This window comes from Akebia trifoliata, chromosome 10 (assembly GCF_017979445.1).
Source record: "Akebia trifoliata isolate Shusen 1 chromosome 10, ASM1797944v1, whole genome shotgun sequence".
Classification (NCBI taxonomy): domain Eukaryota; kingdom Viridiplantae; phylum Streptophyta; class Magnoliopsida; order Ranunculales; family Lardizabalaceae; genus Akebia; species Akebia trifoliata.
The window spans coordinates 9,024,981-9,052,864 of NC_141384.1; the positions used below are offsets into that span (position 1 = coordinate 9,024,981).

At 35.1% G+C, this 27,884-nt stretch overlaps 2 protein-coding genes across 3 annotated transcripts; one reads left to right on the forward strand and one right to left on the reverse strand.

The window, feature by feature from the left end:
* Nucleotides 1–462: 462 nt before the first annotated feature.
* On the forward strand, nucleotides 463–2,842 carry LOC147393082 (large ribosomal subunit protein P3-like). Its single transcript, XM_086456241.1, has 2 exons — nucleotides 463–764; nucleotides 2,484–2,842. The coding sequence occupies exons 1-2, from the start codon at nucleotides 567–569 to the stop codon at nucleotides 2,649–2,651; spliced, it is 366 nt and encodes a 121-aa protein (XP_086312367.1). The 5' UTR covers nucleotides 463–566; the 3' UTR covers nucleotides 2,652–2,842.
* On the reverse strand, nucleotides 2,481–27,578 carry PUM5 (pumilio 5). 2 transcript variants are annotated; one of them, XM_086456240.1, is made up of 11 exons: nucleotides 27,454–27,533; nucleotides 26,227–26,380; nucleotides 24,064–24,768; nucleotides 22,026–23,398; nucleotides 21,776–21,917; nucleotides 21,473–21,580; nucleotides 14,140–14,352; nucleotides 13,929–14,039; nucleotides 8,707–8,901; nucleotides 6,588–6,759; nucleotides 2,481–5,354 (listed from the first exon to the last, which is right to left on the reverse strand). In XM_086456240.1, the coding sequence occupies exons 3-11, from the start codon at nucleotides 24,709–24,711 to the stop codon at nucleotides 5,332–5,334; spliced, it is 2,985 nt and encodes a 994-aa protein (XP_086312366.1). In that variant the 5' UTR covers nucleotides 24,712–24,768; nucleotides 26,227–26,380; nucleotides 27,454–27,533; the 3' UTR covers nucleotides 2,481–5,331. The 2 variants fall into 2 exon arrangements, with proteins under 2 accessions (XP_086312366.1, XP_086312365.1); XM_086456239.1 differs by lacking the exon at nucleotides 26,227–26,380 and having other exon boundaries at nucleotides 27,454–27,578.
* Between the last annotated feature and the right edge of the window lie 306 nt (nucleotides 27,579–27,884).

The window sequence follows — 27,884 nt, forward strand, 5'->3', positions numbered from 1 at the left end:
AATGTTCAGTTAAAGAGTATTTGTTGGAATTTATAATCTTTTTTTGGCATTTTATATTGCCATTCTGTCAAATTTTTGGCATTTTATAGCAATTGGGTCAATTTTTCTCAAAGTCCGGATCGAAACCGAACCAAAGTGGTTTTGAACCTGACCAATCGGGTTTTTGGCGGGCTTCAGGTTAGCTTATTCTTGACTGATCCCAGTTTTACCCGAACCCGGTCAAATCAGTCTTGAATCTTGATTTCGATTCATTCCCAAACCTGACCGAAACCCATACTTCCGGTTTCGATCTGGATCGGGTTACCCGGTTGAACACACCAATGTGCAACCACTTCTTCTGGGGTCCATCTTGGAGGGAGGGAGGGTATGGTTGGAATTTTGTGAAATCCACGGACACAAATACGTCCGATAAGTCTTTTAGGGTTAGGGTTAGGATTTCATTTTGGTATATAGGAAAGAAAGCGAGGTGTTGGTGACCAAAACTAGGGTTTTTAGGGTTTGCAAAAGAAGTTTGATTTTCATCAATCGACAGATTGAGAGAGAGAGAGAGAGAGAGAGAGAGAGAAATGGGAGTTTTCACTTTCATCTGTAAAAGCTCAGGAAACGAATGGAGCGCAAAACAGCTCTCGGGTGATCTGGAAGCTTCGGCTCCATCAACCTATGATTTGCAGAGGAGACTGGTTCATGCAGCTCTCTCTACTGACTCTTCTGGTGGAGTACAGTCTTCTTTCTCCTTGATCACTCCATCTTCCGGTGTTTTTCAGGTCCCAAACACTACATCTCTTTTCCTTTCTAATCTTATAGTGTTTTTTAGGGTATTTCCGATTCGCTGATCTGATTCTCTCTTTATTTGTATTTGTTGAGGTGAAAATCATCCAGACAATCATGATTTAATCGTACAAAATCTAATGACCATCAAAGATCAAACCAAATAAATCACTTTGGGGATTCTTTTTTATTTTATTTATTTATTTATTTATGAATTATGATAGGAGAGAGTAGATGGAACATCAAATTAATGCCAAACATGCTTTGAAGTAATAAGTCTCTTGATCGACTCAAATTATGTCTAGATTTTGAAAATCTTAACTATCTTCTACATATCACGCTCAAGATGCCTCTCAACTTTTAAACAATTATCAGGGATCGAATAATCTCCCCATTGGAGACTGAGTGTCTTTGGAATTGGTATTGGGTTACCCAGGTTTATAAATCTTGATTGTCCCTTGTATGAATCTTCAGGATAATAGAATTGGTTGATGTCTTATTTGATGTTAATATGAGATTATGTTTTATTTTTTACTTATTGTATTTGATTCATATTTGGAGGTGGATTTGATTCGTACCTTAAGGTTTCACACACTCGCATAATTTTTCTGCACCCACATTATTGATTTTAAATTTATCTATTAAAACATGTGTTGTATTTTTATTTTACTGAAAAAAAATATTAAAAAATTAAGACCCCTTTTTCTTGCAAAAATGTCTATCCAAACAGGAGCTAATCTTTGGAAGATACTTGTTGATGTTTGCAGTTTTCTTTGTTTATCTAGGGAGATCCTATTTTTTGCATAATATTTTTTGTTTTAGGAGACCTTAATTACCTGTTTGGATGCACAGGAAAAGAAAGTATTTTTTTTCGGAAATGTCACTTAAAATAAAATAAAAAAAGCATTCAACAGTCTACACAGAAATTGGCATCTCCTGCATTTGATTTTGAAAAATCTCATGTTCAAAACTGTCATCAAATTATTTGGAAAAAATTTACCAAATAAGGGACCAGCTTATTAAATGGGTGACACCATTGTTTTCAATCTTCATTTTTCTTCTTCTTCTTCCAAAATCTTATTTAACTTTCTTTTATTTTTCATTTCCTTTTCCTATAAACCTATTGCCTTTTAACTCCTAGGGTAAAATCTTTACCCTTCAACCTCAATGCTTTATCTTCTTCAACCTTCAAATATCAAGATCAAGATAGGACTTTTAGGGAGATTGAAGATGATGGATGTTTCGGATGATACCCCAAAACATCATTTGTATAATATTTTCCCAAAATAAAATTCTGACACTCCCTAAATTTATCTGAATTAGCCAAATTGTCACCTCTAATTATCAAAATTTGAACTTGGCTATTATGGTTGCGAAGAGCATTTCTTAGATTTATGGAAATATATATATATATATATATATCGAAAAAGCGTTGATCCAAGACATTTTTAATCTGATCTTTGTTTTTGTATGTTTTTGTTTTATATAGAATTCGCGAAATCTTTAGAAAGATATAGATTTCATGTATCCATAAGAGCAATTGTGTTGACCAAGAACATTCAACCATATATGGTTATATTTTTAAGTCAATTAACTGCATTTTGGGTTGGCAACCAAATTTAGACATTAATGACATAGTGACTCTTCAATTCAGGGTTATCTTAAAGATTGTGTTTACCTTCGTTTATTTTTTGTTTAAATTTTGTTTGGCACAGGTGATCATTGGTGGTGGAGGTGCATTCTTTGGAGGTGGTGGCGGTGGAGCTGCCGTTGCGGCAAGTTCAGGTGGTGGTGCACCAGCTGCTGAAGCACCTGCAGCTGAGGAAAAGAAAGAAGAAAAGGAGGAGAGTGATGATGATATGGGATTCTCACTCTTTGATTAGTTTATCCTTATATGTTCGTCAGTTTCTTTGAAGTTTGTCCAAGTTTCATTTTAAATTTTTGATACTAGGCTTCTCTGAACATGCATTTGCTACTTCTATGTTCTACAAGAGTAAGGATTTTTCTTGTGCCCGCAAGATTGATTTATCAGCCTTGGTTTTGATACCTTTAATTGATCGTCATCATTCTCATCTCTTCTGGCTGTTGTATTGTGCCTTGTTTCCCCAAGGGCATGTGTGTGGAAATGAAAGGAAAGGATAGCAATAGCTGTTTTTTTCCAAACAAAATAGTACTTATTTTGGCATACGTTGAGTAGAAAAACTCAATGATACTAGGGCTGTCAAAGGATTGGACTGGGTCTCTAGGACCAATCTGATAAAAGATTGAGGAACAGATTTGATATGCATTGGGGAGAGGAAAAGCAACGCCAACCAGAGCTTCCAAGCGGCCAAACCACCCCATCGTGAGACTTGGTCATATACTGCACTAATTCTTTGGAAATTATTATCTGGAAAGTGAATGATGGAAGTTTAAAATTTATAATGGCATGCATGGGTGCAATGAGGTGTAGGAGAGGAGAGGATCTCACTCTCTAGAGAGAGATCTAAGGAAAAAGTGCTTTATTGTGTTTTTTCCATCCATCTCAAGGAGACCGACCCCACACACTCCCAATTGGTTGGTGCCTTATGGTTAAGACTCTACATCTCCACCTTTTGAACCATCTGGCGTGGCTTCTCTCCATCACTCTTCATCTCTTCCAAAAGTAAAAAAATAAAAGCACAATAAAAAACACAAGAAAATTAAAAATGACCAAGGCCTCTCTCCATCTCTCTTCCAAAAATAAAAATAAAAGCACAATAAAATTAAAACAACAATTACTAGATGTATTATGGTAAAAGATGACCAAGGCCTCTCTCCATCTCTCTTCCAAAAATAAAAAACACAAGAAAATTAAAACATTTACTAAATGTATTATAACAATAGATGACCGAGGCAATTGAAATTACACATTATTAATTATATCTGTTTGGTTATTTGGGCATCCCATGTTTGAATATTTGGGTGTCTGTCTATGTAGGCCCATTCAGTAATGCACTCACACTAAGACTCCTTTGGGAGTTGGTGAGATTGAGTCACTATTATGAGACTCCAATCTACAAATCTACTATTCTTATAAATAAGTGAACACCAACATTTAAAAAAACACAGAAAACTCCCTCTTTAACTTTTCTCCTTTCTAAGTTAGGTGTGGAAGGTTCGTGACAACTCTAGTAGCGTTACCCTCAATGTGAGGGTGTTTAGATTTTTCGATCTCTGACGACCAACAAACATGACACGACTCAAGCTTGGATCACCGCTGTGTTAACAGGTATACACCTAAATTGCCTTACAATATCCAATCGGGAAAGGAAGTCTGTGATGAAAGACACCCTTGAACTCCTCTAAAATCTTTACACCAAGAAACCCAAAACAAAAAAAACCAAAAAGCAAATTAATCATTTCGGCCGAATGATGCTCTTTCCTGTCAAAGCAGGAAAATTTATCCATCCATATAATACTCCAACAGAAAACAAGCAGTAAAAACTGCCATAAAATCCTTAATCTTCCTTGACAAGCCCGACATTGCCAACCCTAAAAAAAATTGATCACAACCATAAAGAGAAAATTTAGACTGATGAAACATACGTAGAATGAGACCCAACTCTAGATGCAAAATTGCAGTGGATTAGAAAGAAATTGAAAGACTCAGCAAGTAAATTTACAGAGAAAACAGAGGATAGAAATTATGCCCTGATATGAGATTATTGAGAGTGAGGCTTTTATTCGCGTCACTGATGATATGAACAAAAGCAACCTTGGGTGGAAAAAAAATCGCACCGTATAACAGACCATGCAAACTTCAATTGGCCTGGCTTTAACTAAAGTTCTATAGATGATTTCACAAAGAAAACATTATCAGTTGTGATCTCGCAACTCTCAAGACTCGTGATAAGAAGAATTTCTCAAAATCGTAAAAACCACTTATTCCAAGACAAATCCTCACCAATTTTCTCAATCGGATGCTTTTTCAATTATGATACATGCAATGAACAAGAGAATTATTCCTGGAGGCACACCATCTATCCTCCCAGAATCTGATTATACTTCCTCTTCCTACCCTTTGAATGATTTCAATTTCCTAAATTCTAAAAATAAATAAATAAAATTGCATTCATTCACCAAACAACTAAATAGATTATAGATGCATTCATTCACCAAACAACACAGACTAATAATTTGCTTAGATGAAAAACAGAACAAACACTCCTAATACCTATATATACAGAACCAAGAAGGATCTCCACTTCGGATAGCAGTTCCATTCCCCCTTGATTATGTTCCAAATCTACACCATGAATCCTATACATATAGTTGGAATATATTACATACATTTACTAACCTTACCGTATCAAGTATGTACTTACTTACAGCAGAAGCCCCCAATCTTTGCCAACCTACTTTAGGCCTTGAATTGTATTCTTCTCCTTTTTCTTTTTCTTTCTATGAAAAAAGAATGGCTAGGGAAGGACTAACTGCATGTTTTCCTTTCCGACAGGCGGAAAGGGGTAATGGAATTTTGTTGTGTAGTTTCTACTTGCAACTGGTACTGGTGGCAGGCCCTTGAAACATGGGCTTTGTGCTTTATGTTTCCAAATCATGAATTTCTGCAGTTAAGAAGGCGAAATACATAATATTCAACACAAACAGATAATATTCAGCTCACATTCTATTTCTAAGATCATTTATTGTTGATCATTCCTCATAATTAGCTTCACATTAAATAGATTAATAATAAGTTTTTTTTTTCACAGCTAAATAGGTGAAGGAGAGTTCAAACAAAGGTTTGTCGTATTACTACTCACCAACTTAGCAAGCCAGCACCTTCAAAATGTGGTCGACTTTTCACAAGTAAAGTAAGAAATAACCAAGTGATGGCAAGCACAACCCATCGGAACTTTTGTTTAATGGACGACCCTCTTGATAAAAGGTTATTAATGACAGTTTCATCTATAAATTGAAGAGAAGCAATGGCGATGGAAGGGAAAATTTGACTTTTATCTTGGAAAGTTACCATTTATCAAAAATAGGAGAGCCTGAATCAACTTCAATTTCCCATTTAACCCAGACCAGAAAACCAATAAGTTAGATATGTCAAGTAAAAATGTGTTTCAATATCACAATCATGGTCTAAAATCTTGTTTTGTTGCGATGTTTCGGTTTCTCAAAAGCCGAAATGATACCAAAACATTTCAAGACATTTGATACCTTCAAAAACGAGTCAAGGGCCATGCCGTCAGTTTGAAAATACAGTGGTTCCTCAAATGGTTCCCTAAATCTGTCTTTGAGAGGAGACTGGGGTCAATGGCCATGTCATTAGTTTGACAACACAGGTATAGAGAGAAGAGAGAACTATGTTCCTAAATCTCTCTCTCTCACCCGACACATTCTGAAACGAAACAAGATTTTAAACCATGTTCATGATTATACAGTAATAAACCAAACAACTTTAATAGGGTTAGCCTTATTTTGCTTATGGCATGTAAAGTCAATACCAAATAGAATCACAAAACAAGATAATAGCAACATAATTTTTGAAGTTTCTCTAATTAAAGTAATAATCCAATAAATCATTTAACCGATTCTTCAACAAAAATCAACAAATGTAATAACCAGTAAAGAAATATTAAGTGGATAGCTTATGTTAGCTTATGACATGCAACTGAGCAACATGCTATCACTAACAGATTATATATTAAGAAAACCATTCTGATATTCCATAGTCCCATGTTATCAGCAAAGTTCCAAATATTGCTAGCAAACAGATACAAAGGAAAACTACAAATAATTACTTCAAGATGTGCATGCAGGACATCTCTCCAAAGGAGAGAGATACGCACCTTCGCCAAACAATTGTTCGAACCGAACAACAATGTGTTTCCCGTAAGTGTATTTCTTCAAAGCGTTGAGGTGAACTTTTATACGACTGAGCAATATTTCTCGTTGTTTATCAGTGCATATTTCAAGAATCTTTTGGACCACATAATTTGCAAATTGGTCCTTCATCATTATCTGGGACAAAGTGCAAGAAGAACAGACAATCAACTCAGAACACAGAATTTAACTTCAAAAACTACAGATACTTGACCAAAACAATCCCTTGGAGGACCATGTACACTTCATAGTGGCCTGGCAAAAAAAAAAAAAAAAACAAAATGTACACTTCGTAATGTACAACAAAAAATCTTGCCTATGCTTACTAATTAAAATGTCGATATTTGACAAGAATTTAAAATATATATATATATATATATATATATATATAAAGCTTAGGAAGAACTATTTTCAGACTGTAAACTGCATTATCGAAATTAATATCTTGTAAAACCCAACAAGAGCTGACAAATAGGACCCTCAATCAAGCAGGTATGGATTGAAAATTAGAGGATGATACATTGTGCAGCTTACAACCTAATTGTAATGACTCCTAGGTTTAATTATTTTAATTCCAATACAGGAGAGAGTCATGAGCCCGTCAGGGGAGGGGCACTTTTTTCATGGCAGAGGATGGTCCAATGCATGCAACTTAATCTAATAAACATATTTGAAAGAAAGAATATAGGGTAGAATGAAAAAATAAGGGAAAAAACATAATTAGGCGCATTAGTTACATGCTACGGAAATAAAATGAGAAATGCTGTGAAGCTGTCACCTGCAACATACTCTGTCACAGAAAAGAAAAGGCTACGTTAGCGAGCATGGAGCTTGACTCTACTTCGTTGGATTCATCATCACTGATATTGATTATATTATTACTTCACGCTTTTCCAGCAGTGGTGGATTTTTTATCCTTTTTTTAAGTTGTAGAAATATAACCATATTAAGAACTTACACTTAGAATGATGCATCATGCATTTACTGATATTCATAGTTCATTCTTCCATCCCAAAGAGGTAACTTCTCGACTTTGGATGAAGAAAGTAATCAAATTTTACCAATGAAAAAACAAGCTTAAAACATTAATTCAGTTTTCTTATTAGGAGGATAATAGACCTACGATTACATTCATCAATCGTGCCATACCAATTCACAACTGGCATTACATTCATTGACTGAAATACCAATTCACAACCTGCTTTTTAAGTTAAATATAAGTCCAACATAGTCTGAGCGCATTCAGAGTTTTCTCTCTCTATAGCGACCACCTTGGAGTCAGTATGTATAGATACTAGCGTTTGCCCGTGCCTACGATAAGGGAGTCCTCTTCAGGGCTAAGGGGGCAAAAGAGGAAAAATAATAAAGTTGGAGGGATATTATTAAAAATGTCTTTGGGAAGTGCCAACTTAGCTAAGTTAGTAAGACATGTGGAGTGTTGCTCCCATGTCCTAGGTTCGAAGCCCTAGAACCCAACTTCACCTTGCTAACCACTGACCTATACCTATCAAAAACATATATATATATATATAGATAGATATAGGGGATGGTTCATGGGACAATAATTGTGACAATGGTTTTTTGTAAACCACTTCTGATGGGATTAGAAGTTTCGGAATGAGCTGGTTTTTGGTGAAGATGATCTCTATGGTGAGGAGATCATCCTCACCATAAGTCAGCCCATTCGGAAACTTCTAACCCATATAAGAGAAAAACCATTGTCATAGATTTTGTCACAATTATTGTCCCATGAACCGTACCTATATATATATTAAAAATATCTTTCGGGTTAAGGGATTAAAAGAGGAAAAATAATAAAGTTTGAGGTATTATTAAGAAAGGGGGGAAAAGAGGAAGTACAATAAAGTTGGAGGGGTAGAATTGAAAAAGGGTAGAAGAAGAAAGAGAATAAAGTAGGGTTATTTTTGGAAAGATGTAGAAGAGAAAAAGGTAATATCTGTTCTTGAGATACATTGTTTATGGGGTATATATATGACAAATTTGCATAAGGCTCTTTTAACATAATTAGAAAAGTGACAAGTTATTTGGAATATATGCGATATCTATACTTTTTATTCAACTTACCAATAGATTATCATTTCCTTCAGTCTGTCCAACAATCTCCTCTATCAAAATTTCTCGTTCAGCAGGACTACCATGCTCCAAACACTTCTCAACAACATTTGATGCAAATTTATGTTGGCTCATTTGTACAATTTTCCCCGACAATTTGTTGATAATTTGGCTTCTTTCATGGGGCTTTCCTCTCTCCAAAACATGCTGCAAGCATCACAGGGAGAGAATAAATTCATCACACTGCATCTCATAATCAATGTCAAATATGCTGTAGAAATGTAAAATTGACGCTAAAGTTAGAGAATGCACAAAGGGTCCTCCGACTTTTATCCATATACAGTGCATTTATTAAAAACTTCCGAGTGACATTATGTGAGATTGGAATCACTGACAGAAACTGAAACTGAATTTAGTGTTCAGTAACGTGCATGCACCCTTTTTGCAATTCTAACTCTCAAATCTACTCTAAAATTGACTTGGGCTGTAGATCTGTAAATGGCATCAGATTTATATCCTATGATGCATTTTCATGAGATTATGAACTAAATCTCAGTTTTTTAGGCTGAAAAGAGGGGAAGTAGTAAATGCCTGACTTAATTATTTGTTTCATTTGAATGCCGTCAATGTCAGAGCTTGATTTTTTTTTTTTTAAGTTTTTATAAGTGTAAATTTTTATTGAAAAAGACAAACAGAAAGCTGCTAAGGAGGCCATCAAAGATATCAAAAAAGAAGAAACAAAGAAAAACAGTAAGAGAAAGCATACAATACAAACACTCGAGCATTGCATACAAGATCGCACTTGAATAAGGAATCTTCGAAAAAAAACACCCTCTAAATCTCTCAAAATCCTAGTCCAAGAGAAGATGAACCCCATAATAGAAATCAGAACCTCGTGCAAAGGGTGCTCCTTCCCTTGAAAAACCCTACTGTTTTGTTTTGTTTTGTTCCATAAGCCCTAGCACACAGCTGAAGGAGTTAGAGACCACAAGATTCTTTTTATAAGGGCCTCTCAAAAACTGTTGTGAGATGTTTAGTATTCTTATTGGACTTGAACTTCAGGCAAAACAGAATCAAAGAGGACCTTTTGGTATATATATATATATATTTCTGGGGTCGGGTTTTTAATATTTTTGCAGGTTTCTTGTGGAGAGAGAGTTGTAGAGGTCCGAGAGTGCAATCTTTATCATTGACAATCGATTTTTCTCCCTATCCTCCATGGACATCAGAAATTTGCCCAACCACATAAATCTTATATTCTTTGTGTTTTCGTTTCATCTTTTTTTGTTTCTCTGGTTACGCTACCCACAACAATAAGATACCAGCTTCTGAAGAGATCGATGAGCGAAGATGGAAAACATAAGGATATGCGGAATAAGGAAAGAAAATGAGTCCAAACCTCTCTAGAAAAGGTGCAAGGCAACTAGAGATGGTCAATTGATTTGTGACTATAGATTTACATAAAGAACATAAGGAGGAATACCCCTTGCCATAAGTTTGTCCAAGGGCAACTGACCAAATGTAAATACAGACCTTTAAAGGGACTTGATATCAAGAAAGAAGCTGACATTTGGGGAAGACAACAACTTATAGAAGGATTTTAACAAAAAAAAAAAACTGATGTTTGCTACTCTCCCAACCTTGAATATCCTCCACCGAAGAGTCAAACCCGGTTGACACTTTAGTGAGTATAGTTTTGTTCATCAAAATGTTATTTTTATATCTACACTATGAAAAAATTGTTTTAATCAAAGAATAGTGATACATTTGCATTAGGTGTAGAACAAATGAATAATCAATTTCCATTACCTCATCACCACCTATGCCTGGTCCCACATTGGTGTTAAAAACATGAGTCCTATTTTGCCATTCAAATCTACTGTGAACCATATCTTCAAAAACGACTTATAGAAGGATTTAACAACAACAAAAAAAATCGATCTTTGCTACTATCTCAACCTTGAATATCCTTCACCGAAGGGTCGAGCCCGATTGACACTTTGGTGAGGATTGTTTTGTTCATCAAAATATTATTTTAATATTTACAATATTAAAAAATTGTTTTAATTATCAATTGAAGATGCCAACTTAGCGAGTTGGTAAGACGTGTGGAAAGTGTTCCCACGTCTTAGGCTCGACTCTCTTAGAACCCAAATTCACGATTACCTTCCAAAAAAATATATATATGAATAATCAATTCCCATTACCTCAATCACCATTTATGCCTGGTCCCACACATTGGTGTCAGAAACATGAGTCCTATTTTTCCATTCAAATCTACAGGCAAATCAGAAAAACATAGAATGTACAAGATGCATTCCTAAATACACCAGCCTTCAACTCCGAATCAAGGTTTCCCAATTTCCAAAAGATTCTCCCGGATTCCCTACTTGAACTTCTTGTCAATAGATGCCTAATCCAGGATGCAGTCTTCAATTACCTAGCATGATGTTGGGAAGTCTCTATACTTACTGATGAGGGCATCATGATGCTATACAGAGTTTACCAGATGAAGAGGATCCATTAGCACTTTGGATGGATAATTTTTGGTTGCATTAGTGTCCAGGTCTAGTTAGCTTGACATTTTTGTGTGTTTTATTAGTATTAGGATTTTTAAATTTAGTGGACTTTATTTATGTCTTTTTATTTTATTAGTGGATGAACTATCACTTCAATTAAATGGACCACTTATTTTTATTATTAAAACACGTTTTAGGCCCAGTAGGGGTACTTTGGTCTTTTTTGTTATTTTAATTAGATTAGAATTAGAGTTGGTACAAAAGAACTCTTAGTTGTAAATTGTAATGTTCTCTAATGATTGATGTTATGAATAAAGAGAGAAGATTTTCTCAGTTTTCTCCAAATTTGGATCATGATGTGAGACCACATACCATCTAGTTTCTGTATCCACCTCTTTCTACACAAGCAAAGGTCTTTCTTCTTTTTTTTCATTGATTTAAACCCATCAAATATTCCCCTATACCCTTAGCCGAACCTTTTTTGTCCCAACAAACCAACCGAACTTTGTGAAACCGAAATTCTAACCCTAGATTAGCCATAATCCTACTTTGTTTTTATTTTTACCCTGCTGAAAGTGAATTCAGCAATAAGAATCATTACCAAAACCCTTGCCAAGCCCTCCTAAACCTTTCCAAACCTACCCCAACATCAACCCGTAAACCTAACACCGTAGTATATCAGTCCTATGCCTTATTTCTCTTATTTTAATTGTAAATACTGCTGAAATTTCTTCTTAAAGGCAACAAAACTTATCTTGTTGTCCCAGATAACTAAAATTGATATATATCGACTAAATCTTTAGGCCTTAACTATCCTTTAAACCCTTGATTAATTTCAATAAGCTTCCCTTGATACTAGATTAATGCTTTTGATTAGGTTCAATAAGCTTCCCCATGATACTAGATTAATACCCTAGGCTACTTGGAAGTTCTAACTTCCTTTAAATCCCGTAATTTAATATTGGGGGGGTATACTGCAGAATTACACTGGACATAAAACAATTCATTGATTATTTGTTAGTGTTTCTAAATTTGTGATAGTTTCAAATCGTAATATCCTTACTTGTATTTCAGCAATTAATTTTTTTGATCTCTCATCATCATATTAGAATAATTTAATTCATCCTGCATCACTTATCTTCTAAAATTTTGATTTACGCTCTTTCCAAATACTCCAACATAAAGCAAAATGAGCCAACCCCTATAGCCACCTTTAGCTCAGAAAATCACAAAACTATGAAAATAATACATCAATCATCTCTGGAGTTAAGACCCAATATCATCGAAACAAAGGTAAAAGGAACCACCACACCCTCAAAGAAAACCAAAATGAAGCAACAAGTGGTTTGTGTTTCCTTCATCCTTTTTTGCACAAGATGCATATGTCGACATCAATCACAATTACCAAAATATGATCTATGGTCAATTTTATCCATGAAAAGATTCCAAGCAATAGCTTCGACTTTAGGAGGCATTGTCACTCTCCCTAAATATAACTAAAACAAGCATAGCAAGCTTGATCATCATAGAAGCCTACCAAACTATTGTAGGACTGAACCGAGGAGATATCATTCGAGTTATAAACCCAAACGTGACTATTTGAGTAGTCAATACGGATCTGAGTCACTTGCAAAAGCTTCAGGAGCTCTAGAATCCCCGCTCTCAATGCAAGTTTCTTCAACTCGGGCACCAAACAATCTCACCATCTCTTCTAACAAAACATTCATTCAGTAAATCTCCTTTAGAGCTAGAAAGCATGTAGAGATGAGAACACAACCACATAGCTTACTCAACACCAATTGTCTTCCCAAAACCTTACCCTCTCACCATGCACATATTGAAAGCTAACTCTTCAAAAAAATGTTCTTACACCTTCATGATTCCTTTCCAAACTTCCACCCGTAAGGCAAACTTCCTTCCAATTCCAATCCCTAGGATGGTACCATAACTCTTCCCTACAAGGCATTGTTCTCTCTACCAAACCACCAAACCAATTTGCCTAATGAATCTCTGTTCATGATCCTCATCCTCATCGAAATAATTCCACTAAATCTCTTAGCTATATCGTTTCCACTAGAATGAATGCATTCATGGATATGTAGCAGTAGCTCCAAATATGAATGGAGGAACATCATTCGCTCAGCTGACCCAAATGTTTGGGATAATGCTTCAATGATGATGATGACCAAATCTTAGTGATGCCAAGTCATCTGTCCTGGATTAGAAAATCATGGCAACCACTTCTAAAAAATGAGATTAAATGCAAAAGCATTAGGACATTACAAATCATGTCGGGAAAGACACTTAGTTGCAAATAATAAAATCATGGATGCATTAACAGTTTTACCAGCTTCAGGAGATAAGACATCATCAAAACCTTATCTGGAGCTGGCCAAACAAATCCTGTTCTTTCATTCAGTTTAATTCTGTCTACGAACCATTAATAAGAACCATCATCAATTCATGATAAAACACTACGAGAGACCAATTCAAAATTCCTTGAAGTTTAAGATTGTTTGGTTTTTTGTTCAACATCTGATCATGACTGAAGTCAACTCACCTGCATTGGTCGGATCTTCTGTTTTGGAATTAAAACACAATATTCTAAATTTACACTTGAACTTCTTGGATATTGCAAAGAAGAAGTTAATATTACAGGAATCACCAAGGAAAGGAGAAACACCTAAGTTAGAGACACAGGAAAAACAAACCAACCTGGGTAACATAATTTCCATACTGGTCTTGAGCTAGAGCACAAGCAGATTCCAAGATTTCATCCACTATGCACTGACTTTGCAGTTCATCTGTACAATACTCCAGAACTCTCTATACCAACAAACAAAAAATATGTAGCAACTCCATGAGGACATAAAGCAGAAAACAAGAAATGAAGTTCTTAAACAATTATTACAGTGCATTATATTACCTGTATAACACGGCAACCATAAGGATGTGTAGAAAGTGAAGGAACTTGACCACGAAAAGCAGAGATGATGAATCCTATTCTCGGGGTAGGAACACACTCAATGCACTTCTGTATCACATGGTTTCCATTTTGATCACGTACACATTTCATCACATGTCCATCAAGCTCATGGACAAGCTGTGTTTTTTGATCAAGCTCAATAACCTCAAGTGCCTACATCACACATCCAGCACAGGATCAGAATTTGGAGAGAGCATACACATTTTGACTTAAGAGTATGCATGCACTGTTGCATCTGAACAGGGTATCAATAGATAAGTGAAAACAACACACTTCAAGTTTTTTGTAACATAAAAAAAATGCAAAAGGCCCCTTGTTGGCAGTGGATGCTAAAGAGCACTTCTCAACATCTCTACAGTACTGCTTCCAAAAAACAATATAATATCCCATGGATGTTGGAGACCATCTACATCTATATGACAGAAAATATAACCCTTGATAAGGTGAATGGCATAATCAGATTTGTGTTGCCGAACCTAAACTTTTCACCTCACTATCAAACAGATGGAATGCCGAAGTAAAGACCACAAAGTATAGGAGTTTAATGCCATTTGAACACATAAGCTTGATAGTTACCATGGATGATTTGAGAAAGGATTACAGCAAGGTCGCAAAACCACTTTCAGAAAAGAATATCCCTCGTTAATGAAATAACCTTTTTTTTTTCTTTTTAATTTTGAATAAGCTTGAATCATGGTTTTAGAACTCAGAAATCAGGATCAACTCGTAATGGGAAACCCATTGTTCCTTGCAATTTTCTTGTCTTGCTTTGTTTTGTTTTGTTTTGTTTTATTTTGTTTTGTTTCTCTTGTTTTTCTGGTAGGTCATCTCGTCTGATAATTCTCAGGATCGACCAACCCCAACTGTATGTCCATTTTCTTCTTTAGGTTCAAATTTTCAGGGTTCAAGTAATCATCTCTTTGCAGCATCCAACATTTCAGGAATTATGCACCAATTTCAACTAGGATTGTGGGGAAAGTGTTGAAACCACTGTCCTAATAGCCAGAATAATTTTTATCGTATATAAGTTGAGGAATTATGAACCAATTTCAACTAGCATTGTGGGCTTTCAGCAGACCCCAAAAAACTAGTGATATACTGCTGTTTCTTTATGTGAGCCAACTTAATTTGGAATATTATAAATTTTGCATGCATCCAATTGGCGCCTCATTACTCCCATCACCACAGTCCTCATAGGCGTTATTTTCATGGTCCTCAAGTAATCGAGACTTCAGGGATATCATTTCGAAGAATTGGTGTTCAAATAAAATGACTTATTTTACTAAGTGTAACTTTTTTGCTTTTCTTGTTTTTAGTTTACCAAGTGATGCAGGACGACGAGGGAAGAAGATGACATACTAGGAGGGAAGAAAATGAAGTACTAGGGGGGGTTAGGGTAATCTGATTTGGGGTTAAGTGATAGAGTATATGATGGGGACATCAAATATTGAATAGTAGATTTTAGTTTTTATTTAGTTTTCTATTTTAGGGCTTTAATTTTATGTTTTTTGGACTTATTTTGATGTTTTATTGGCTCACAGTCTTAGTATAATATATAGGGGCAGTTTAGTAACTTTGGCTTTGGATTTGAAAATTAGGAGAGAGAAAGTTACGAAAATTAGGTTTATTTATATGGTATTTTAGTTTGACTATGATTCTTGACTTATTTTCTTTATATGGATTGTTTTAAGGTTACTTTTAATGAATGGAGATTTTGATGCATAAAAAGAAAGCTGGAACTTTGATATTTCCATTAATGGTGTGGTGTGAGGTCATTTTGGAGTGAGTCCAAAGTAACATTTGTTGTCTCCATCGAGGTAGGTATTTACTTTTTCTCTTAACATCCTCTCTCCGTTGAAACCTTACCCTACAAACATTTAACCATTTTCATTGGGATTGTGTGATACCTGCAATCATTATTTTCATTTTACCTTTTGGGTTTACCCTATCCTAACTCAAATCCTTAACCCAATCCCAAACCAGAATTCCTTAAAACCCCCATATTTTCTTTTCTCCCATTACCGCCCTGCACCAGAATTGGTATCAGAGCCTAGGTTTAGGCAACACAAATTAGCAGATTGCGTTGATGGGAGATGGACTCAACAGAGTTGTTCTCAGAGGAGCTGAAAAATATATTGTCAGAACTATGTCGAACGCGCCACTCTTGGGCATATCTTTGCATTGTTCGTGACCATATTATAAAGGAAAGCGAAGAGCATAGACAATCAAGTGATCCATGGTATGAGTTTAAACAACAAAACTTGTGCTCCAAGTGCAATCATTTTGGACACTTTAAATCGGAGTGCCTGAATAGGGGTAATGAAGAAATCGAGAAAGAAATCTATGAGCCTGACTTAAGAGAGATTGAAGTTGACGAATGTGAGGCATCATTATTGGTTCTTGAAGAAGAATCTAAATCTGAAAAATCTGATCAACAGACACAAGAAATTGTGGAGCCACTACATCCTTTGATTTTAACACCAATTTTATCTTAAGAAAAAGATAAGGCATATAATGTTTTGGATAAATCAGTGAGTTATGTCAACTTTGTTTTTTGCCAAAAAATGAGGGTCCAAGTTTAGTTCGATGATTCAACATCTAGGAAGAGATTGAATTGAAGACTCAACTTTGGGATGAATTAAAGTGAAAGACCCTACCCTGGGATGCATTGATTGAGAAACAAGTCAGGATCATATTGCACATGGACTACAGCGACTTCATTTGCTGGGGAATTACCACAATTTTATTTCGCCAGTGGTGAAATCTTCCCAGTTGAGGAGAATGATGGAAATATCAAATATTGAAGAGTAGATTTTAGTTTTTATTTAGTTTTCTATTTTAGGACTTTTATTTTATGTTTTTTCAGCTTATTTTGATGTTTTATTGGCCCATGATCTTAGTATAATATTTAGGGTTAGTGTAATAACTTTAATTTATTTTTTATTTTTAAGTTTATTAGGGTTTGAAAATTAGGAGAGAGAGAGTTAGAAGAATTAGGTTTATTTATTTTGTATTTTAATTTGACTAGGATTCTTCATTTATTTTTTTTATATAAGATTGTATTAGAGTTATTTTTAATGAAATGAAGATTTTGATTAATAAAAAAAAAGCTGGAGCTTTAATACTCCCATTAATGATGTGGTGTGAGGTCATTTTGGAGTGAGTCCAAGATAACATTTGTTTTCTCTATCGATTTCTCTATCAAGGTAGGTGTTTATTTGTTTTCTTAACATCTTCTCTCCGTTGAAACCTTATCCTACAAACTTTTAACCATTTTCATTAGGATTGTGTCATACCTACAAGTAGGGGTGCAACTTGGTTTGGTTTGGTTTGGTTCGGTTTGAGGCCAAATTGGAATCGAACCGACATAGGTCAGTTCCACTAAATTAGAACCAGAACCGAACCAAAATGTCATTGGAACCAAACCAACCCAAACCGAATTAAAGTCAGTTTGGTTCGGTTTGGTTTTATGAGTTGCCAATATTCTATAAATTATAAATTAGAAATAACATATTTTTAATGAAAAAACAAACATATAATAAACATAAGATTTCATACAATAAATCTTAATCTATGCATAAAAAGTCATTAGCTTATCATAATAAAGTCTTTAATCTATGTGCCAACTCCTAGTATAATTCATACTACATTAATATACATATTTATTTATTTATTACTTCAAGGGTTCAGTTCTCGGTTTGATTCGGTTTTTTACAAGCTTGATCCGAGAATCGAACCAAATTGATCGGTTCTCCATTTTCTTAACACAAAACCAAACCGCAAAATGTTCCAAACCAAAACGCCCCAAAGCTATCAATTTGGTTCAGTTCTCGATTTGAATCGGACCAAGTTGCACTCCTACCTACAATCATTGTTTTCATTTTACCTTTTGGGTTTACCCTATCTAACCCAAATCGTAAACCCAATCTCAAATCCTTAATCCTTACCAAAAATCCTAAACCAAATTCACTAAACCCCCATATTTTCTTATCTCCATTCATCGTCCTGCATCAGATTTTGATGGTATTAGAAGTCAAAGCCAAATTTGTTTTACTTTCTAGAAGTCATTTCAGATATTGTGCAGTGATGAATATGAGGAAAACTTGATTTCAACAAGTTTCGTTGAGAAGATCTTACAAAATGCTGAAGATGAAAGATTTTGTGGATATTATGATGGAAATTTCATTATTCATTTTTGTCAAGGAAAGTTCATCAATGGTGGCGAGTGCAAGGTGGTTCCTTTAGAGGAATGTCATATCGTGTTAGGATGCGGTTGGATCTCACGTGAATGGGTTACTTTTGATGCGGAGCAAGGTATTCTACGTGTTGCTTCATACAAACAATATCTATTCAAGATATCGTCATGGAAGTCAACTCCTACAGTACCATCAATCTAAGAGCAAATCAAAAAAAAGATTGATTAGACATTAGCTTCAAAAGATGGTGTGCCTACAACCCTAGAATCAACGCAAGAACAAGATCATGAAGTAGAAAATACATCAAAAGAGCCTAAGGAAGATCTTTTGGAAACATCTACTGTTTTTGTTCATGATGCAGCTATTCTATCACTACCTCAAACTACTTAATCATCTCATACGACTACAATGAAGACTTTGCCTAGATAGAATCTTCGTCAAAAGAGACGAACCACAAATTTTCATGATCATTCTAAAGCATTTTAAAACTCAAGGACGAATTTTCTCCAACCAGCGACGAATAATGCGAAACACAAATCAAGTCAACAATAAAGGGTTCCAACGCAAAAATTTGCAAATATTTAGGTTTTCACTTAATTAGGTCTAGATTTATCATCGAGATTATATTAGACTAGTTTTTTTTTTTTTAGTTGTTTTAGGACTTTATTTATATGTTTTTGGACTTATTTTCAAGTTTTATTGGCCCATGATCTTAGTATAATATTTACAGACAGTTTGATAATTTTAGGATGTGTTTTATTTAAGTTTATTAGGGTTGAAATTTTAGGAGAGAAAATTACGAAAATTAGGTATTTTAGTTTTATTAGGACTCTTGGTTGATTTTCTTTATTTATAGATTGTATAAAGAATGAATAGAATAAATAAGAAGTTTTTGTTTTCTTTTGAATGTTGGTGCATTCAACATGGTTGATACCATGGAAATCATTGGGGATGATTCCTAGGTAAATATCAATTTTTTTTCTTTAATATTTCTTATCCTCTATATTCTTTTTTTATTTATTTATGAAAGATCAAGAAACCATCAAGAACTCTCTAATCCTTTCAAGAACCCATCCCATAAACTTTGTTTTCTTGATTTTTCAAGAAATCTTGAATTCTTGACTCTTGAAACCTACAAACCCATTTTATTCTACCCTTAATCTTTTCCCATTTTCTTTAATCCTTATTTCATTAATCTCTTTTCTAAATATTAACCCTCAATCATTTCCTTACCCTATAAAAACCTTTAACCATTTTTCCTTACCCTACAAACTTTTAACCATTTTCATTGGGATTGTGTCCATACTTGCACAAGATCATAATTAAATTACTCTATCCTACTCAGATCCTTAATTCAATCCTAAACCAAATTTTCTTGTCTCCCATCATTACCCTACATCAGCATAAGGTAGATTTGAAATAAGAGATTAATGAAATAAGGGTTAAAGAAATTAGGAAAGGATTAATGGTTGAATAAAATGGGTTTTCTTGCAGAAAAAGATATCTTTGGATTATCCTTCCTTTAACTATTGGTTGGGGTCTTTAAATTGAAATAAATAAATGGGTGTTCCAGACTAAGGAGAGTACTTCCCATGAAGTGTTCTTCGAGTTCGAGGGCCTTATTTATTTTTGGTCGAAGCTAAATAGAGATTTTGACAAGGGTTTGTTTGAGGATTTTGTTTTTAGATGGGATGCGTTTTGTGATGTGTAGTTGAAAGGAGCCTTAGCTTTGTTGTTCTTTTTTTTTTGCTTCGTTTTTTTTTTTTTTTTTTGTATTGGGGGTGACCACGGCCTCCTTTTTATAGGTAAATGCAACTTATATTAAAATGTGGTTGAGGAAACCACCAAGAAAGAATATAGGGAAAGAAAAAAACCAGCAAACAACCTGGACACCAAGTCAATCTACAAACCCAATCCCACCTCCCCATAAAGTCTTCAAAGAAGACACCTCTAAACTCAACAAAAACTCTGCACTATGAGTATAGAAAGCCCTTAATAGAAACCAAGAAATCATGTAGCGAAGCCTCTAAACCATCAAACACTTGGCGATTCCGTTCTTTCTAATAAAAATTACACTTGTCAGAAAAAAAAAAAAAAAAAAAAAGATGGGATAGAAGTATAGAACCTTGAAATCACATCAAGGATTTCTTGGAATCACGCCAAGAATGATGGAGAACTCACTTTAAAAAAAACTCCATAAAAGAAACGCATTCTTTATTCATCAAATTCTCCGTTAAAAAAATCTTAATACGATCTATATATGCATTTTTTTTTATAGATAATACAATCTATATATAAAGAAAATAAACCAAAGAATCCTAATAAAACTAAAATACTAAATTACCTAATTTTCGTAATCTTCTCTCTCCTAAATTTCCAACACTTATAAACTAAAATAAAAGACAAACTAAATTTCCCAAACCACTCCTAATAATTATACTAAGACCATGGGCCAATAAAATATGAAAATAAACCCAAAAAACATAAAAATAAGGTCCTAAGATAGAAAACTAAATAACAAATAAAATCTACTCTTCAAACTTTGATGTCCTCCTCACCAACTGTAACTTTTTTGCTTTTATTGGTGTATGGAATTTGTAATTAATGTATTATTAGTAGATGAAACCAAAGAGAGTAAATTCAAACCCATAACAATGGAAGGATTCATTAGAAACATGTTCACTGAAGAAAACTTTAAAAGGACAAAAATGTCATAAATGACATTGATGGAAGCAGTAAGAAACGATATAAAGGCACATGCCTTCACTAAATAGGATTCATGCTGCCAAAGAGAAGCATTTTCATACACAATAGGACGATCCAATAACAACACAATACAAATGTATTCATAAAAGGAATGAATAAACAACTCTCCCTGTGCTTAACAACTTAATGAAGTAGTGAATGAACATATAATCCTTTTTTAAAGACCATTTTCTATAAAATAAACTAAAAAGCATACAAAAGGTAATGTTTCTGGATGTTTCAGAATGTTCAGGTCTTATTGCTACATGTTGATATGACGTAAAAAAAAAAAATTTCCATGCTGTTACAAGTACCACAAAAAATTAACATACCTTCTGAATTACTCGACAACCATACATTTGAAGACTTAAAGTCAAAATATGACCAGCAAGTTGATCTGCGAGCTCTTTCCGCTGCTCAGGGCTCCCATGCTCAAAGAACTATGAAAACATAAGTCAGAAAGATATATTAATTATAACCCATTATTTATCAAATTATATGTCAAAGTGGAATATCAATTTTGAGAATGGATAAATAAATTACCGAAATGCAATTAAGAGAACCAATGTAAGGGTAGACCAAAACAATTTAAAAGTACGGTTTTTTTTTTTTTTTTTTTGCTTTGGAAAGCATACCTTTTGAATAACGTAATTTCCAAACACATCAGTCATCAATTTTGAAGCATGAGGAAGAACTTCCTTAAAAACGGATGCCTTCTCTTCAACACTACAGTTTTCCAGCTTCTGCTGAATAAATCGACTCCCGTGTTGATCAGCACTGAGGCCAAACATGCACAAAGAATTATTCCCCTATGTAGAAAATTTAAAAACCACGTTGTATTGTTTTGAGGGAAACAAAACGAACTGAAGTCAATTAAAAGCTTGCCTGAATTCAACAATGCGCCCAGCAATATCAGAGAGCTCAAATTTGCGAGTTTTACTGGATTTCAACTCTTCCAGAAAGGAGTATGCTTTGGCGTCATCAAACCTATCAGTTCCTATTTGTCCTTGCCAAACATTTTTACTAGAACCCGATGGAAACCTCATCTCATTTCTCCTTCCAGCAGAACTCATGCCACTCATTGGTGATCCCGGCATTACAGGACTAGCAAGAGGCGAGGTTGGAAATTGCATCAGGACACCCATGCTTGGTGGGCTTCCATAGTAACTTGGACTATTAATCCCTCCTTTTATTGAGTTTGGAATGCTTAGACTTCCAGTTCTTTGATATTGAGGATTCTGATCAGCTGTATATCCAGCCATGGAAGGCCCTTTCTGTGAATCAAAAGCATCCGCCTGATTCCCAATAAGAACACCCCTAGATACCAACGGATCATATTGATTTGATGAACTATATGTGCCCTCAGGAGGATGCTGAAAGTATTGCATGTAAAGAGGATCAGTAAAAGACGGTTGCATTGTTGTTAATCCAAGCTGTCCATAAAATTTGTATGGATGTTGCAAGTCAACTCCAGGTGCAATGCTTCCCCCAGTTGAAACAACAGCAGACCTAGAATTAAAGCTTGGACCAGCTGTAGAGTCAAAAGCCATTGGAACAGCACTAGGAGGAGGGTATCCAGCTATAAAAGGAGGTAAAAGAGCAGGATTCAAAGCATATCCACCTAAACTGTACTGTGGAGCATACAACCCTGATGGTTGCAAATTAGGGTAATATGGACTTCCCGAAGACATATAGGCCGTGGCGGTCGCATACAGGGGAGGTGTAAATCCAGAAGACTGGTGTACTGGTTGCACCTCAACTGAGGAGAACTTGGAGTGACCATGGGAAAATTGATCCATGCCATTGTATGGACGGTTTATTCCCTGAGAAAGTATTCGAGAATGTGCTCCTTGAATTTGATGTGTAGCAAATCGTTGTGGACGCAACTGGTGCTGCTGTGCATTGCTATGTTGACTTCTGTGATCATTCAGACTTGATATATTAAACCCCTTCATTTCAGATTCAATACTGGCAATATCTGAATCAGACACACCACTAATTAAGCTCACATCCTCCAAATGGCTATCTACACTGTTTGACTTTCCTTTTTGGCCAAGCTGTGGACTCCCTGACCCATCAGGAGATGATGATCGTGGAACAGTATCTGAAGAGGGTTCGGTATTTGATACTGAAGTGTTTATAGAAGGATCGTTCAAGGAGTTTCCAAGGCCATTGGGATCAACAGCTTCCTCAGTAGCTGCATGGCTTGAGGAACGAGACTGATTATATACAGGGGATGGAGTGCGAGGAAAGTCTTCCTGCAAGAGGTGAAAAATAAACTAAACTTCCAGATAAACACGAGGGAGAAAAAGAATAACCACAATTTACTCAGGAAAACTTTAAAGATAAAAAACCATCAAGATATTAACAAATTCTATAACGAATCACTCAACTTTTGATTGCAAGTATAGTTAATAGTTATTTATCAAAACAATGTATAATTAATCTAAGTAAATACAACTACAACATTGAAGATAATTCGCTGAAACTTAGAAGCTGAATAACCCACTCATCAGCGACGTAAAGGGTATTGTAACCCATAAACAATAAGAGCTGTTAACAACCAACCACTCTAAAAGACAGATCTGTTGTAGTCTTGTAGAGGGGTGAGAACTATATTTACAAGGTCACAGGGCTTAAATGGGGTATGACACACCCGAGAGTGGAGGAAAATATACACTCAACACTACCCTGCACCCATGAGGGTGGAAAGAATCGAACCCATGACCTATACGAACCTAGCGCTCTGATACCATGTTAACAAACCAAATCATTAAAAGACCAATCTGTTGGAGAGGGGGAGAACTATGAATATAAGAGGGCCACGGGGCTTAACTGGGGTATAATACACCCGAGGGTGGAGGAAAATATACACTCAACAAGAGCAATATGGTATCGAGCAGTTTAAGACTAAGTTACGTACCTGTATCAGATCTACCAGACTTTTATGTCGGCCTGCAAAAGAAGTTGGGCCCTGTCCAGACAAAAATGCACTACTCCTTTCTGCCCAATCACCAGATGTCTGACGAGGTGACCTATCATCCTCAGGTTCCTCCTTATGAGTAGAAAGGGCACCTAAAGACAAATGCAAGGATCCATTGCCACTGTCATCAAAAGAAGTCGATCTCCAATTATTGCCAAAACCACCAATATGACGTACTAGACGCCTGTTCTCCCGAGAAATAAGAGGTGGAGGAAGTCTTGGGTTCAAGTTGACATTGGAGCAGTAGTATGCCAAGTAGGCTGGATCAGCACGGAGTTGCTCCTCAGACTCACAGTTTTCCATAGCATTGTTTAAGTTAGCCAAGTTTGTGTCCAGATTAGAGTTCTGCTGAGCTATAAGGTTCGCCATGGCTGCGAATGAACCCTCCATGCTTGGCGGAGCACTTCCACTTCGGTTAGGGACCACCTCCCTCCCATTTCCATGAAATCTATGTCCCTTCAAAAGCAATCCCAACTCCTCTATTGCCATATTATTTGATGATGATGCAAATGTTGCAGCCTCCAAAGATGAGGGCCACTTTCCAGCTCCAGCATTTTCTACCAATCTCATAGGACTCTCAGTTGTCATCCTACTTGAAGAATTATGAATGCACGTTACCACAAATAATAGCTCTTACACATTTTCCTGAAAAGCACCTCAAACAAATCATCTATTGTATCATTCATCTATACCATGGGAAAAACTACGAACTTTTTTTTTACACAAAAACAAACTGAAATAGAGAGAGAAGATAATCAATAAATGCAGTCTACAAAAAAGTATCAGAAGACAGATGTGTAGATGATTAACAGCCAATAAAGCCATATATTGTTACCAATCAAAGAAAACATTTATCATTGTACACATGAACCCAAACCTAATAAAATAGCCTAAAAAAAAGTATTATTGTGCGCAATGATTTCTCTTTTATATGATAGTTAGTTACTTGGCACATTGATTGTGAAAACTGGCTGTTAACAAAACCATTTTGTTCTAGAAATGAGTTTACTGTTAGTGTTAGAAAGAAATCTTCAACCACCACAAGAAGCAAGAAACTATTTATAGATGTCGCATAAAGGGAAGATCAACAATCAGATTAAAAAACAGAATATACCAACCATGAGCCTACCATTGAATTGCTGTTAAAATTAACTTCAAATGTATCACAAGTCCACAAGTCTTAATGCTTAATTCACAATGCAGGGCCTGGTCATGGTGCCTCATTCAGCAAAGTAACAGCTTCATATTGCAGCCCACAAATGAACACCAATCTCCACAAACAACATCCATAACTGCAATTTATCATTCCAGTTACTCCTACAGCATTCGCCATTTCAAACAACTGCTTAAAAGTTTAAGCTGAATGCTTGGTATTTTATCAATTGTCATCATCATCAAAGCCTAATACCAAAATTTTGGGATTGGATAAGCTAAAAAAATTATGTCCCTCCATTCAATTTTGTCTAACACCATGTCTTCTGTTAATTCAAGTGTGCTCACATCCTCTCTTATTACCCGAATCCATGTTCTGATTAGTCTTCCTTCCACTTTTGTAGGACTTACACAATTTGCATGTTCCATCTATTTGTGTTGTACTCAGCCTTTGCTGCACACTCCTACTTTAATCCTTCCAATCCATCTCAACATTCTCATCTCTGTTGCACTCAACTTATGAACGTGTTGTTTCCTTTCTTCTTCTTTTCTATTTATAAGAGAAAGATCTTTCTTAAAAAGTACAGTCGAGATGACCATACAAAGAGTTACAAAAGATAAAAAGAAAAAAAAAAAAAAAAAAGTAACAAAAAACAGAATTACTCTTCTAAACTACACACCCAATCCCACTTTTTTACAAAATCTTCAATGACATGTTGTTTCCTAGTTGCCCAAAATTCGGTCCCATAAAGGATAGCAAGTCTTACTGACGTCCTATAAAGTTTATTTATAACTTGATTTAGATGATTCAGTCACAAAGCACACAACCATTATAACTAATCTAGCGCTAATTCTACGGAAAAAAAATCCTCAATTTCACCATCCTTTGATGATAGAAACAAAATAACAAAAAGGAAAGTTCAGAATATCTCGTAGCTATCAATTTTTTACCCGTACATCCTCGTAAAGCTGCACTGCTGCAGTCCACATACTCTGTCTTAACTAAACTTATTCTAGATCCCTTGAACTCCAAAGAAACTTTGCAGAGTTATAATGTTGCGTTAATCTTATCTCTTTGTAGTCTCACCAACTAACATTTCATCATCTACAAACAATATTTAGTAAGGGATTTGTTATTGAATATAAATAGTTAATTAACCTACAACAACCAAGCACATAGTTTATCACTTATGCAACCAAAATGGGGGAAAGAAAAATGGGATCCAATTTTACAAACGGAAAACCACTTGTAAAACTCAAAATCATCTTTGGGGAGTCTAGAATCACCATGTATTACAACCTACCTCATCCATGTGCCATGCAAAACAAACCAGAATATCACACCACTGTTTTCAACAAAAATAAAAGTGGTCTTTCAACATCATCTCTGTGACAAAATTGCTTAGGTGATAAAAGTAACAAATTTTGGTCTTTTTTGAAAAGTAGACTTGCTTTTCAAGAGTAATCCAAAAGCAAAAAAAGATGATTCTTATTTTCAGGAGTAACAAAACTTCAACTTTATTGGGTATTGGGTTACCAGATTCCCATTCTTCAATCTAAATTACACTTTTTTACCTGGGAATTCCTCCCCAAGTAGAAATATCACTTGGGCACTAATTCACGAGTATAGTTGTACTCCATAAACGAAATTGAGTCACTTTCTTTATGTTCTCTTCTACATATCAACCCTTTTTCATAATAAACTTCTTGATTTTTTTCTTTCTAGCTGTTCCAGCTTTCCAGGATCCTTAAGGAATTCTCAAGCTAAGAAAACCTTGAAAAGAAACGATTTTTTTAATAGAAGCTCATCAAACAACTACATTCTAACAAAACATCCTCTAAGAACATGAATCCCGAATATAATATTAGTCTCTACTCACTACAGTTTATCAAAAAATAAAAAAACGCTTGACAGTCTTTTAGCAAAGTTAAACTCTTCAAATCGAACCAATTCATCAATTATACTTCGATCATCAATTCTAGCACAAAAAAATACAGTCGAAAAACCAACTCGCAAGGTTCGAGAGAAACCTCAAGCACTAAAGTAATCAAAGCTTCAAACATACTAAAACCCTAAAAGCATGCAATTGAAGGAATTTGAACACAAAGAATCGTTATCTAAACCCTAATCTGGAAAAAAATTCATGCAAATATGAGAAATTAATTGAAGATTCTTACCAAGAATCGTTCGGCGCAGCAGAAAAACCCTAGTTTTGCTCAAAGACCAAGCTCATAAGCACTGTGAAAGAGAGGTTTTTGTCCGCTCGAAAAACGAAATGTCGCTCGTTAAACGGTCTTTGTCGTTTTAATTAATATAGGAAGAAGAATTCAAATGACTAATATACCCTTAACTATTTTTCTGTTTAAGAAATGTTTTTTATATGCTGTTTATTGAAGTTATGGGTGATTTCGACAAAACCCCACCTTTTGTTGAATATTTGAGAAACGTCCTTTGCTTTCAAACTAATGACATACCCTTTGACCTTAGTCTTCTCCTCCTAAATGCCCTCATCTTCAATCTCTATAAAAGGAAAAAAATCTTGACTTTTTCTCAGAATCCATCCCAATAAATTTATTTAGAGAGATTATGTCGGCACACCAACTTTTAC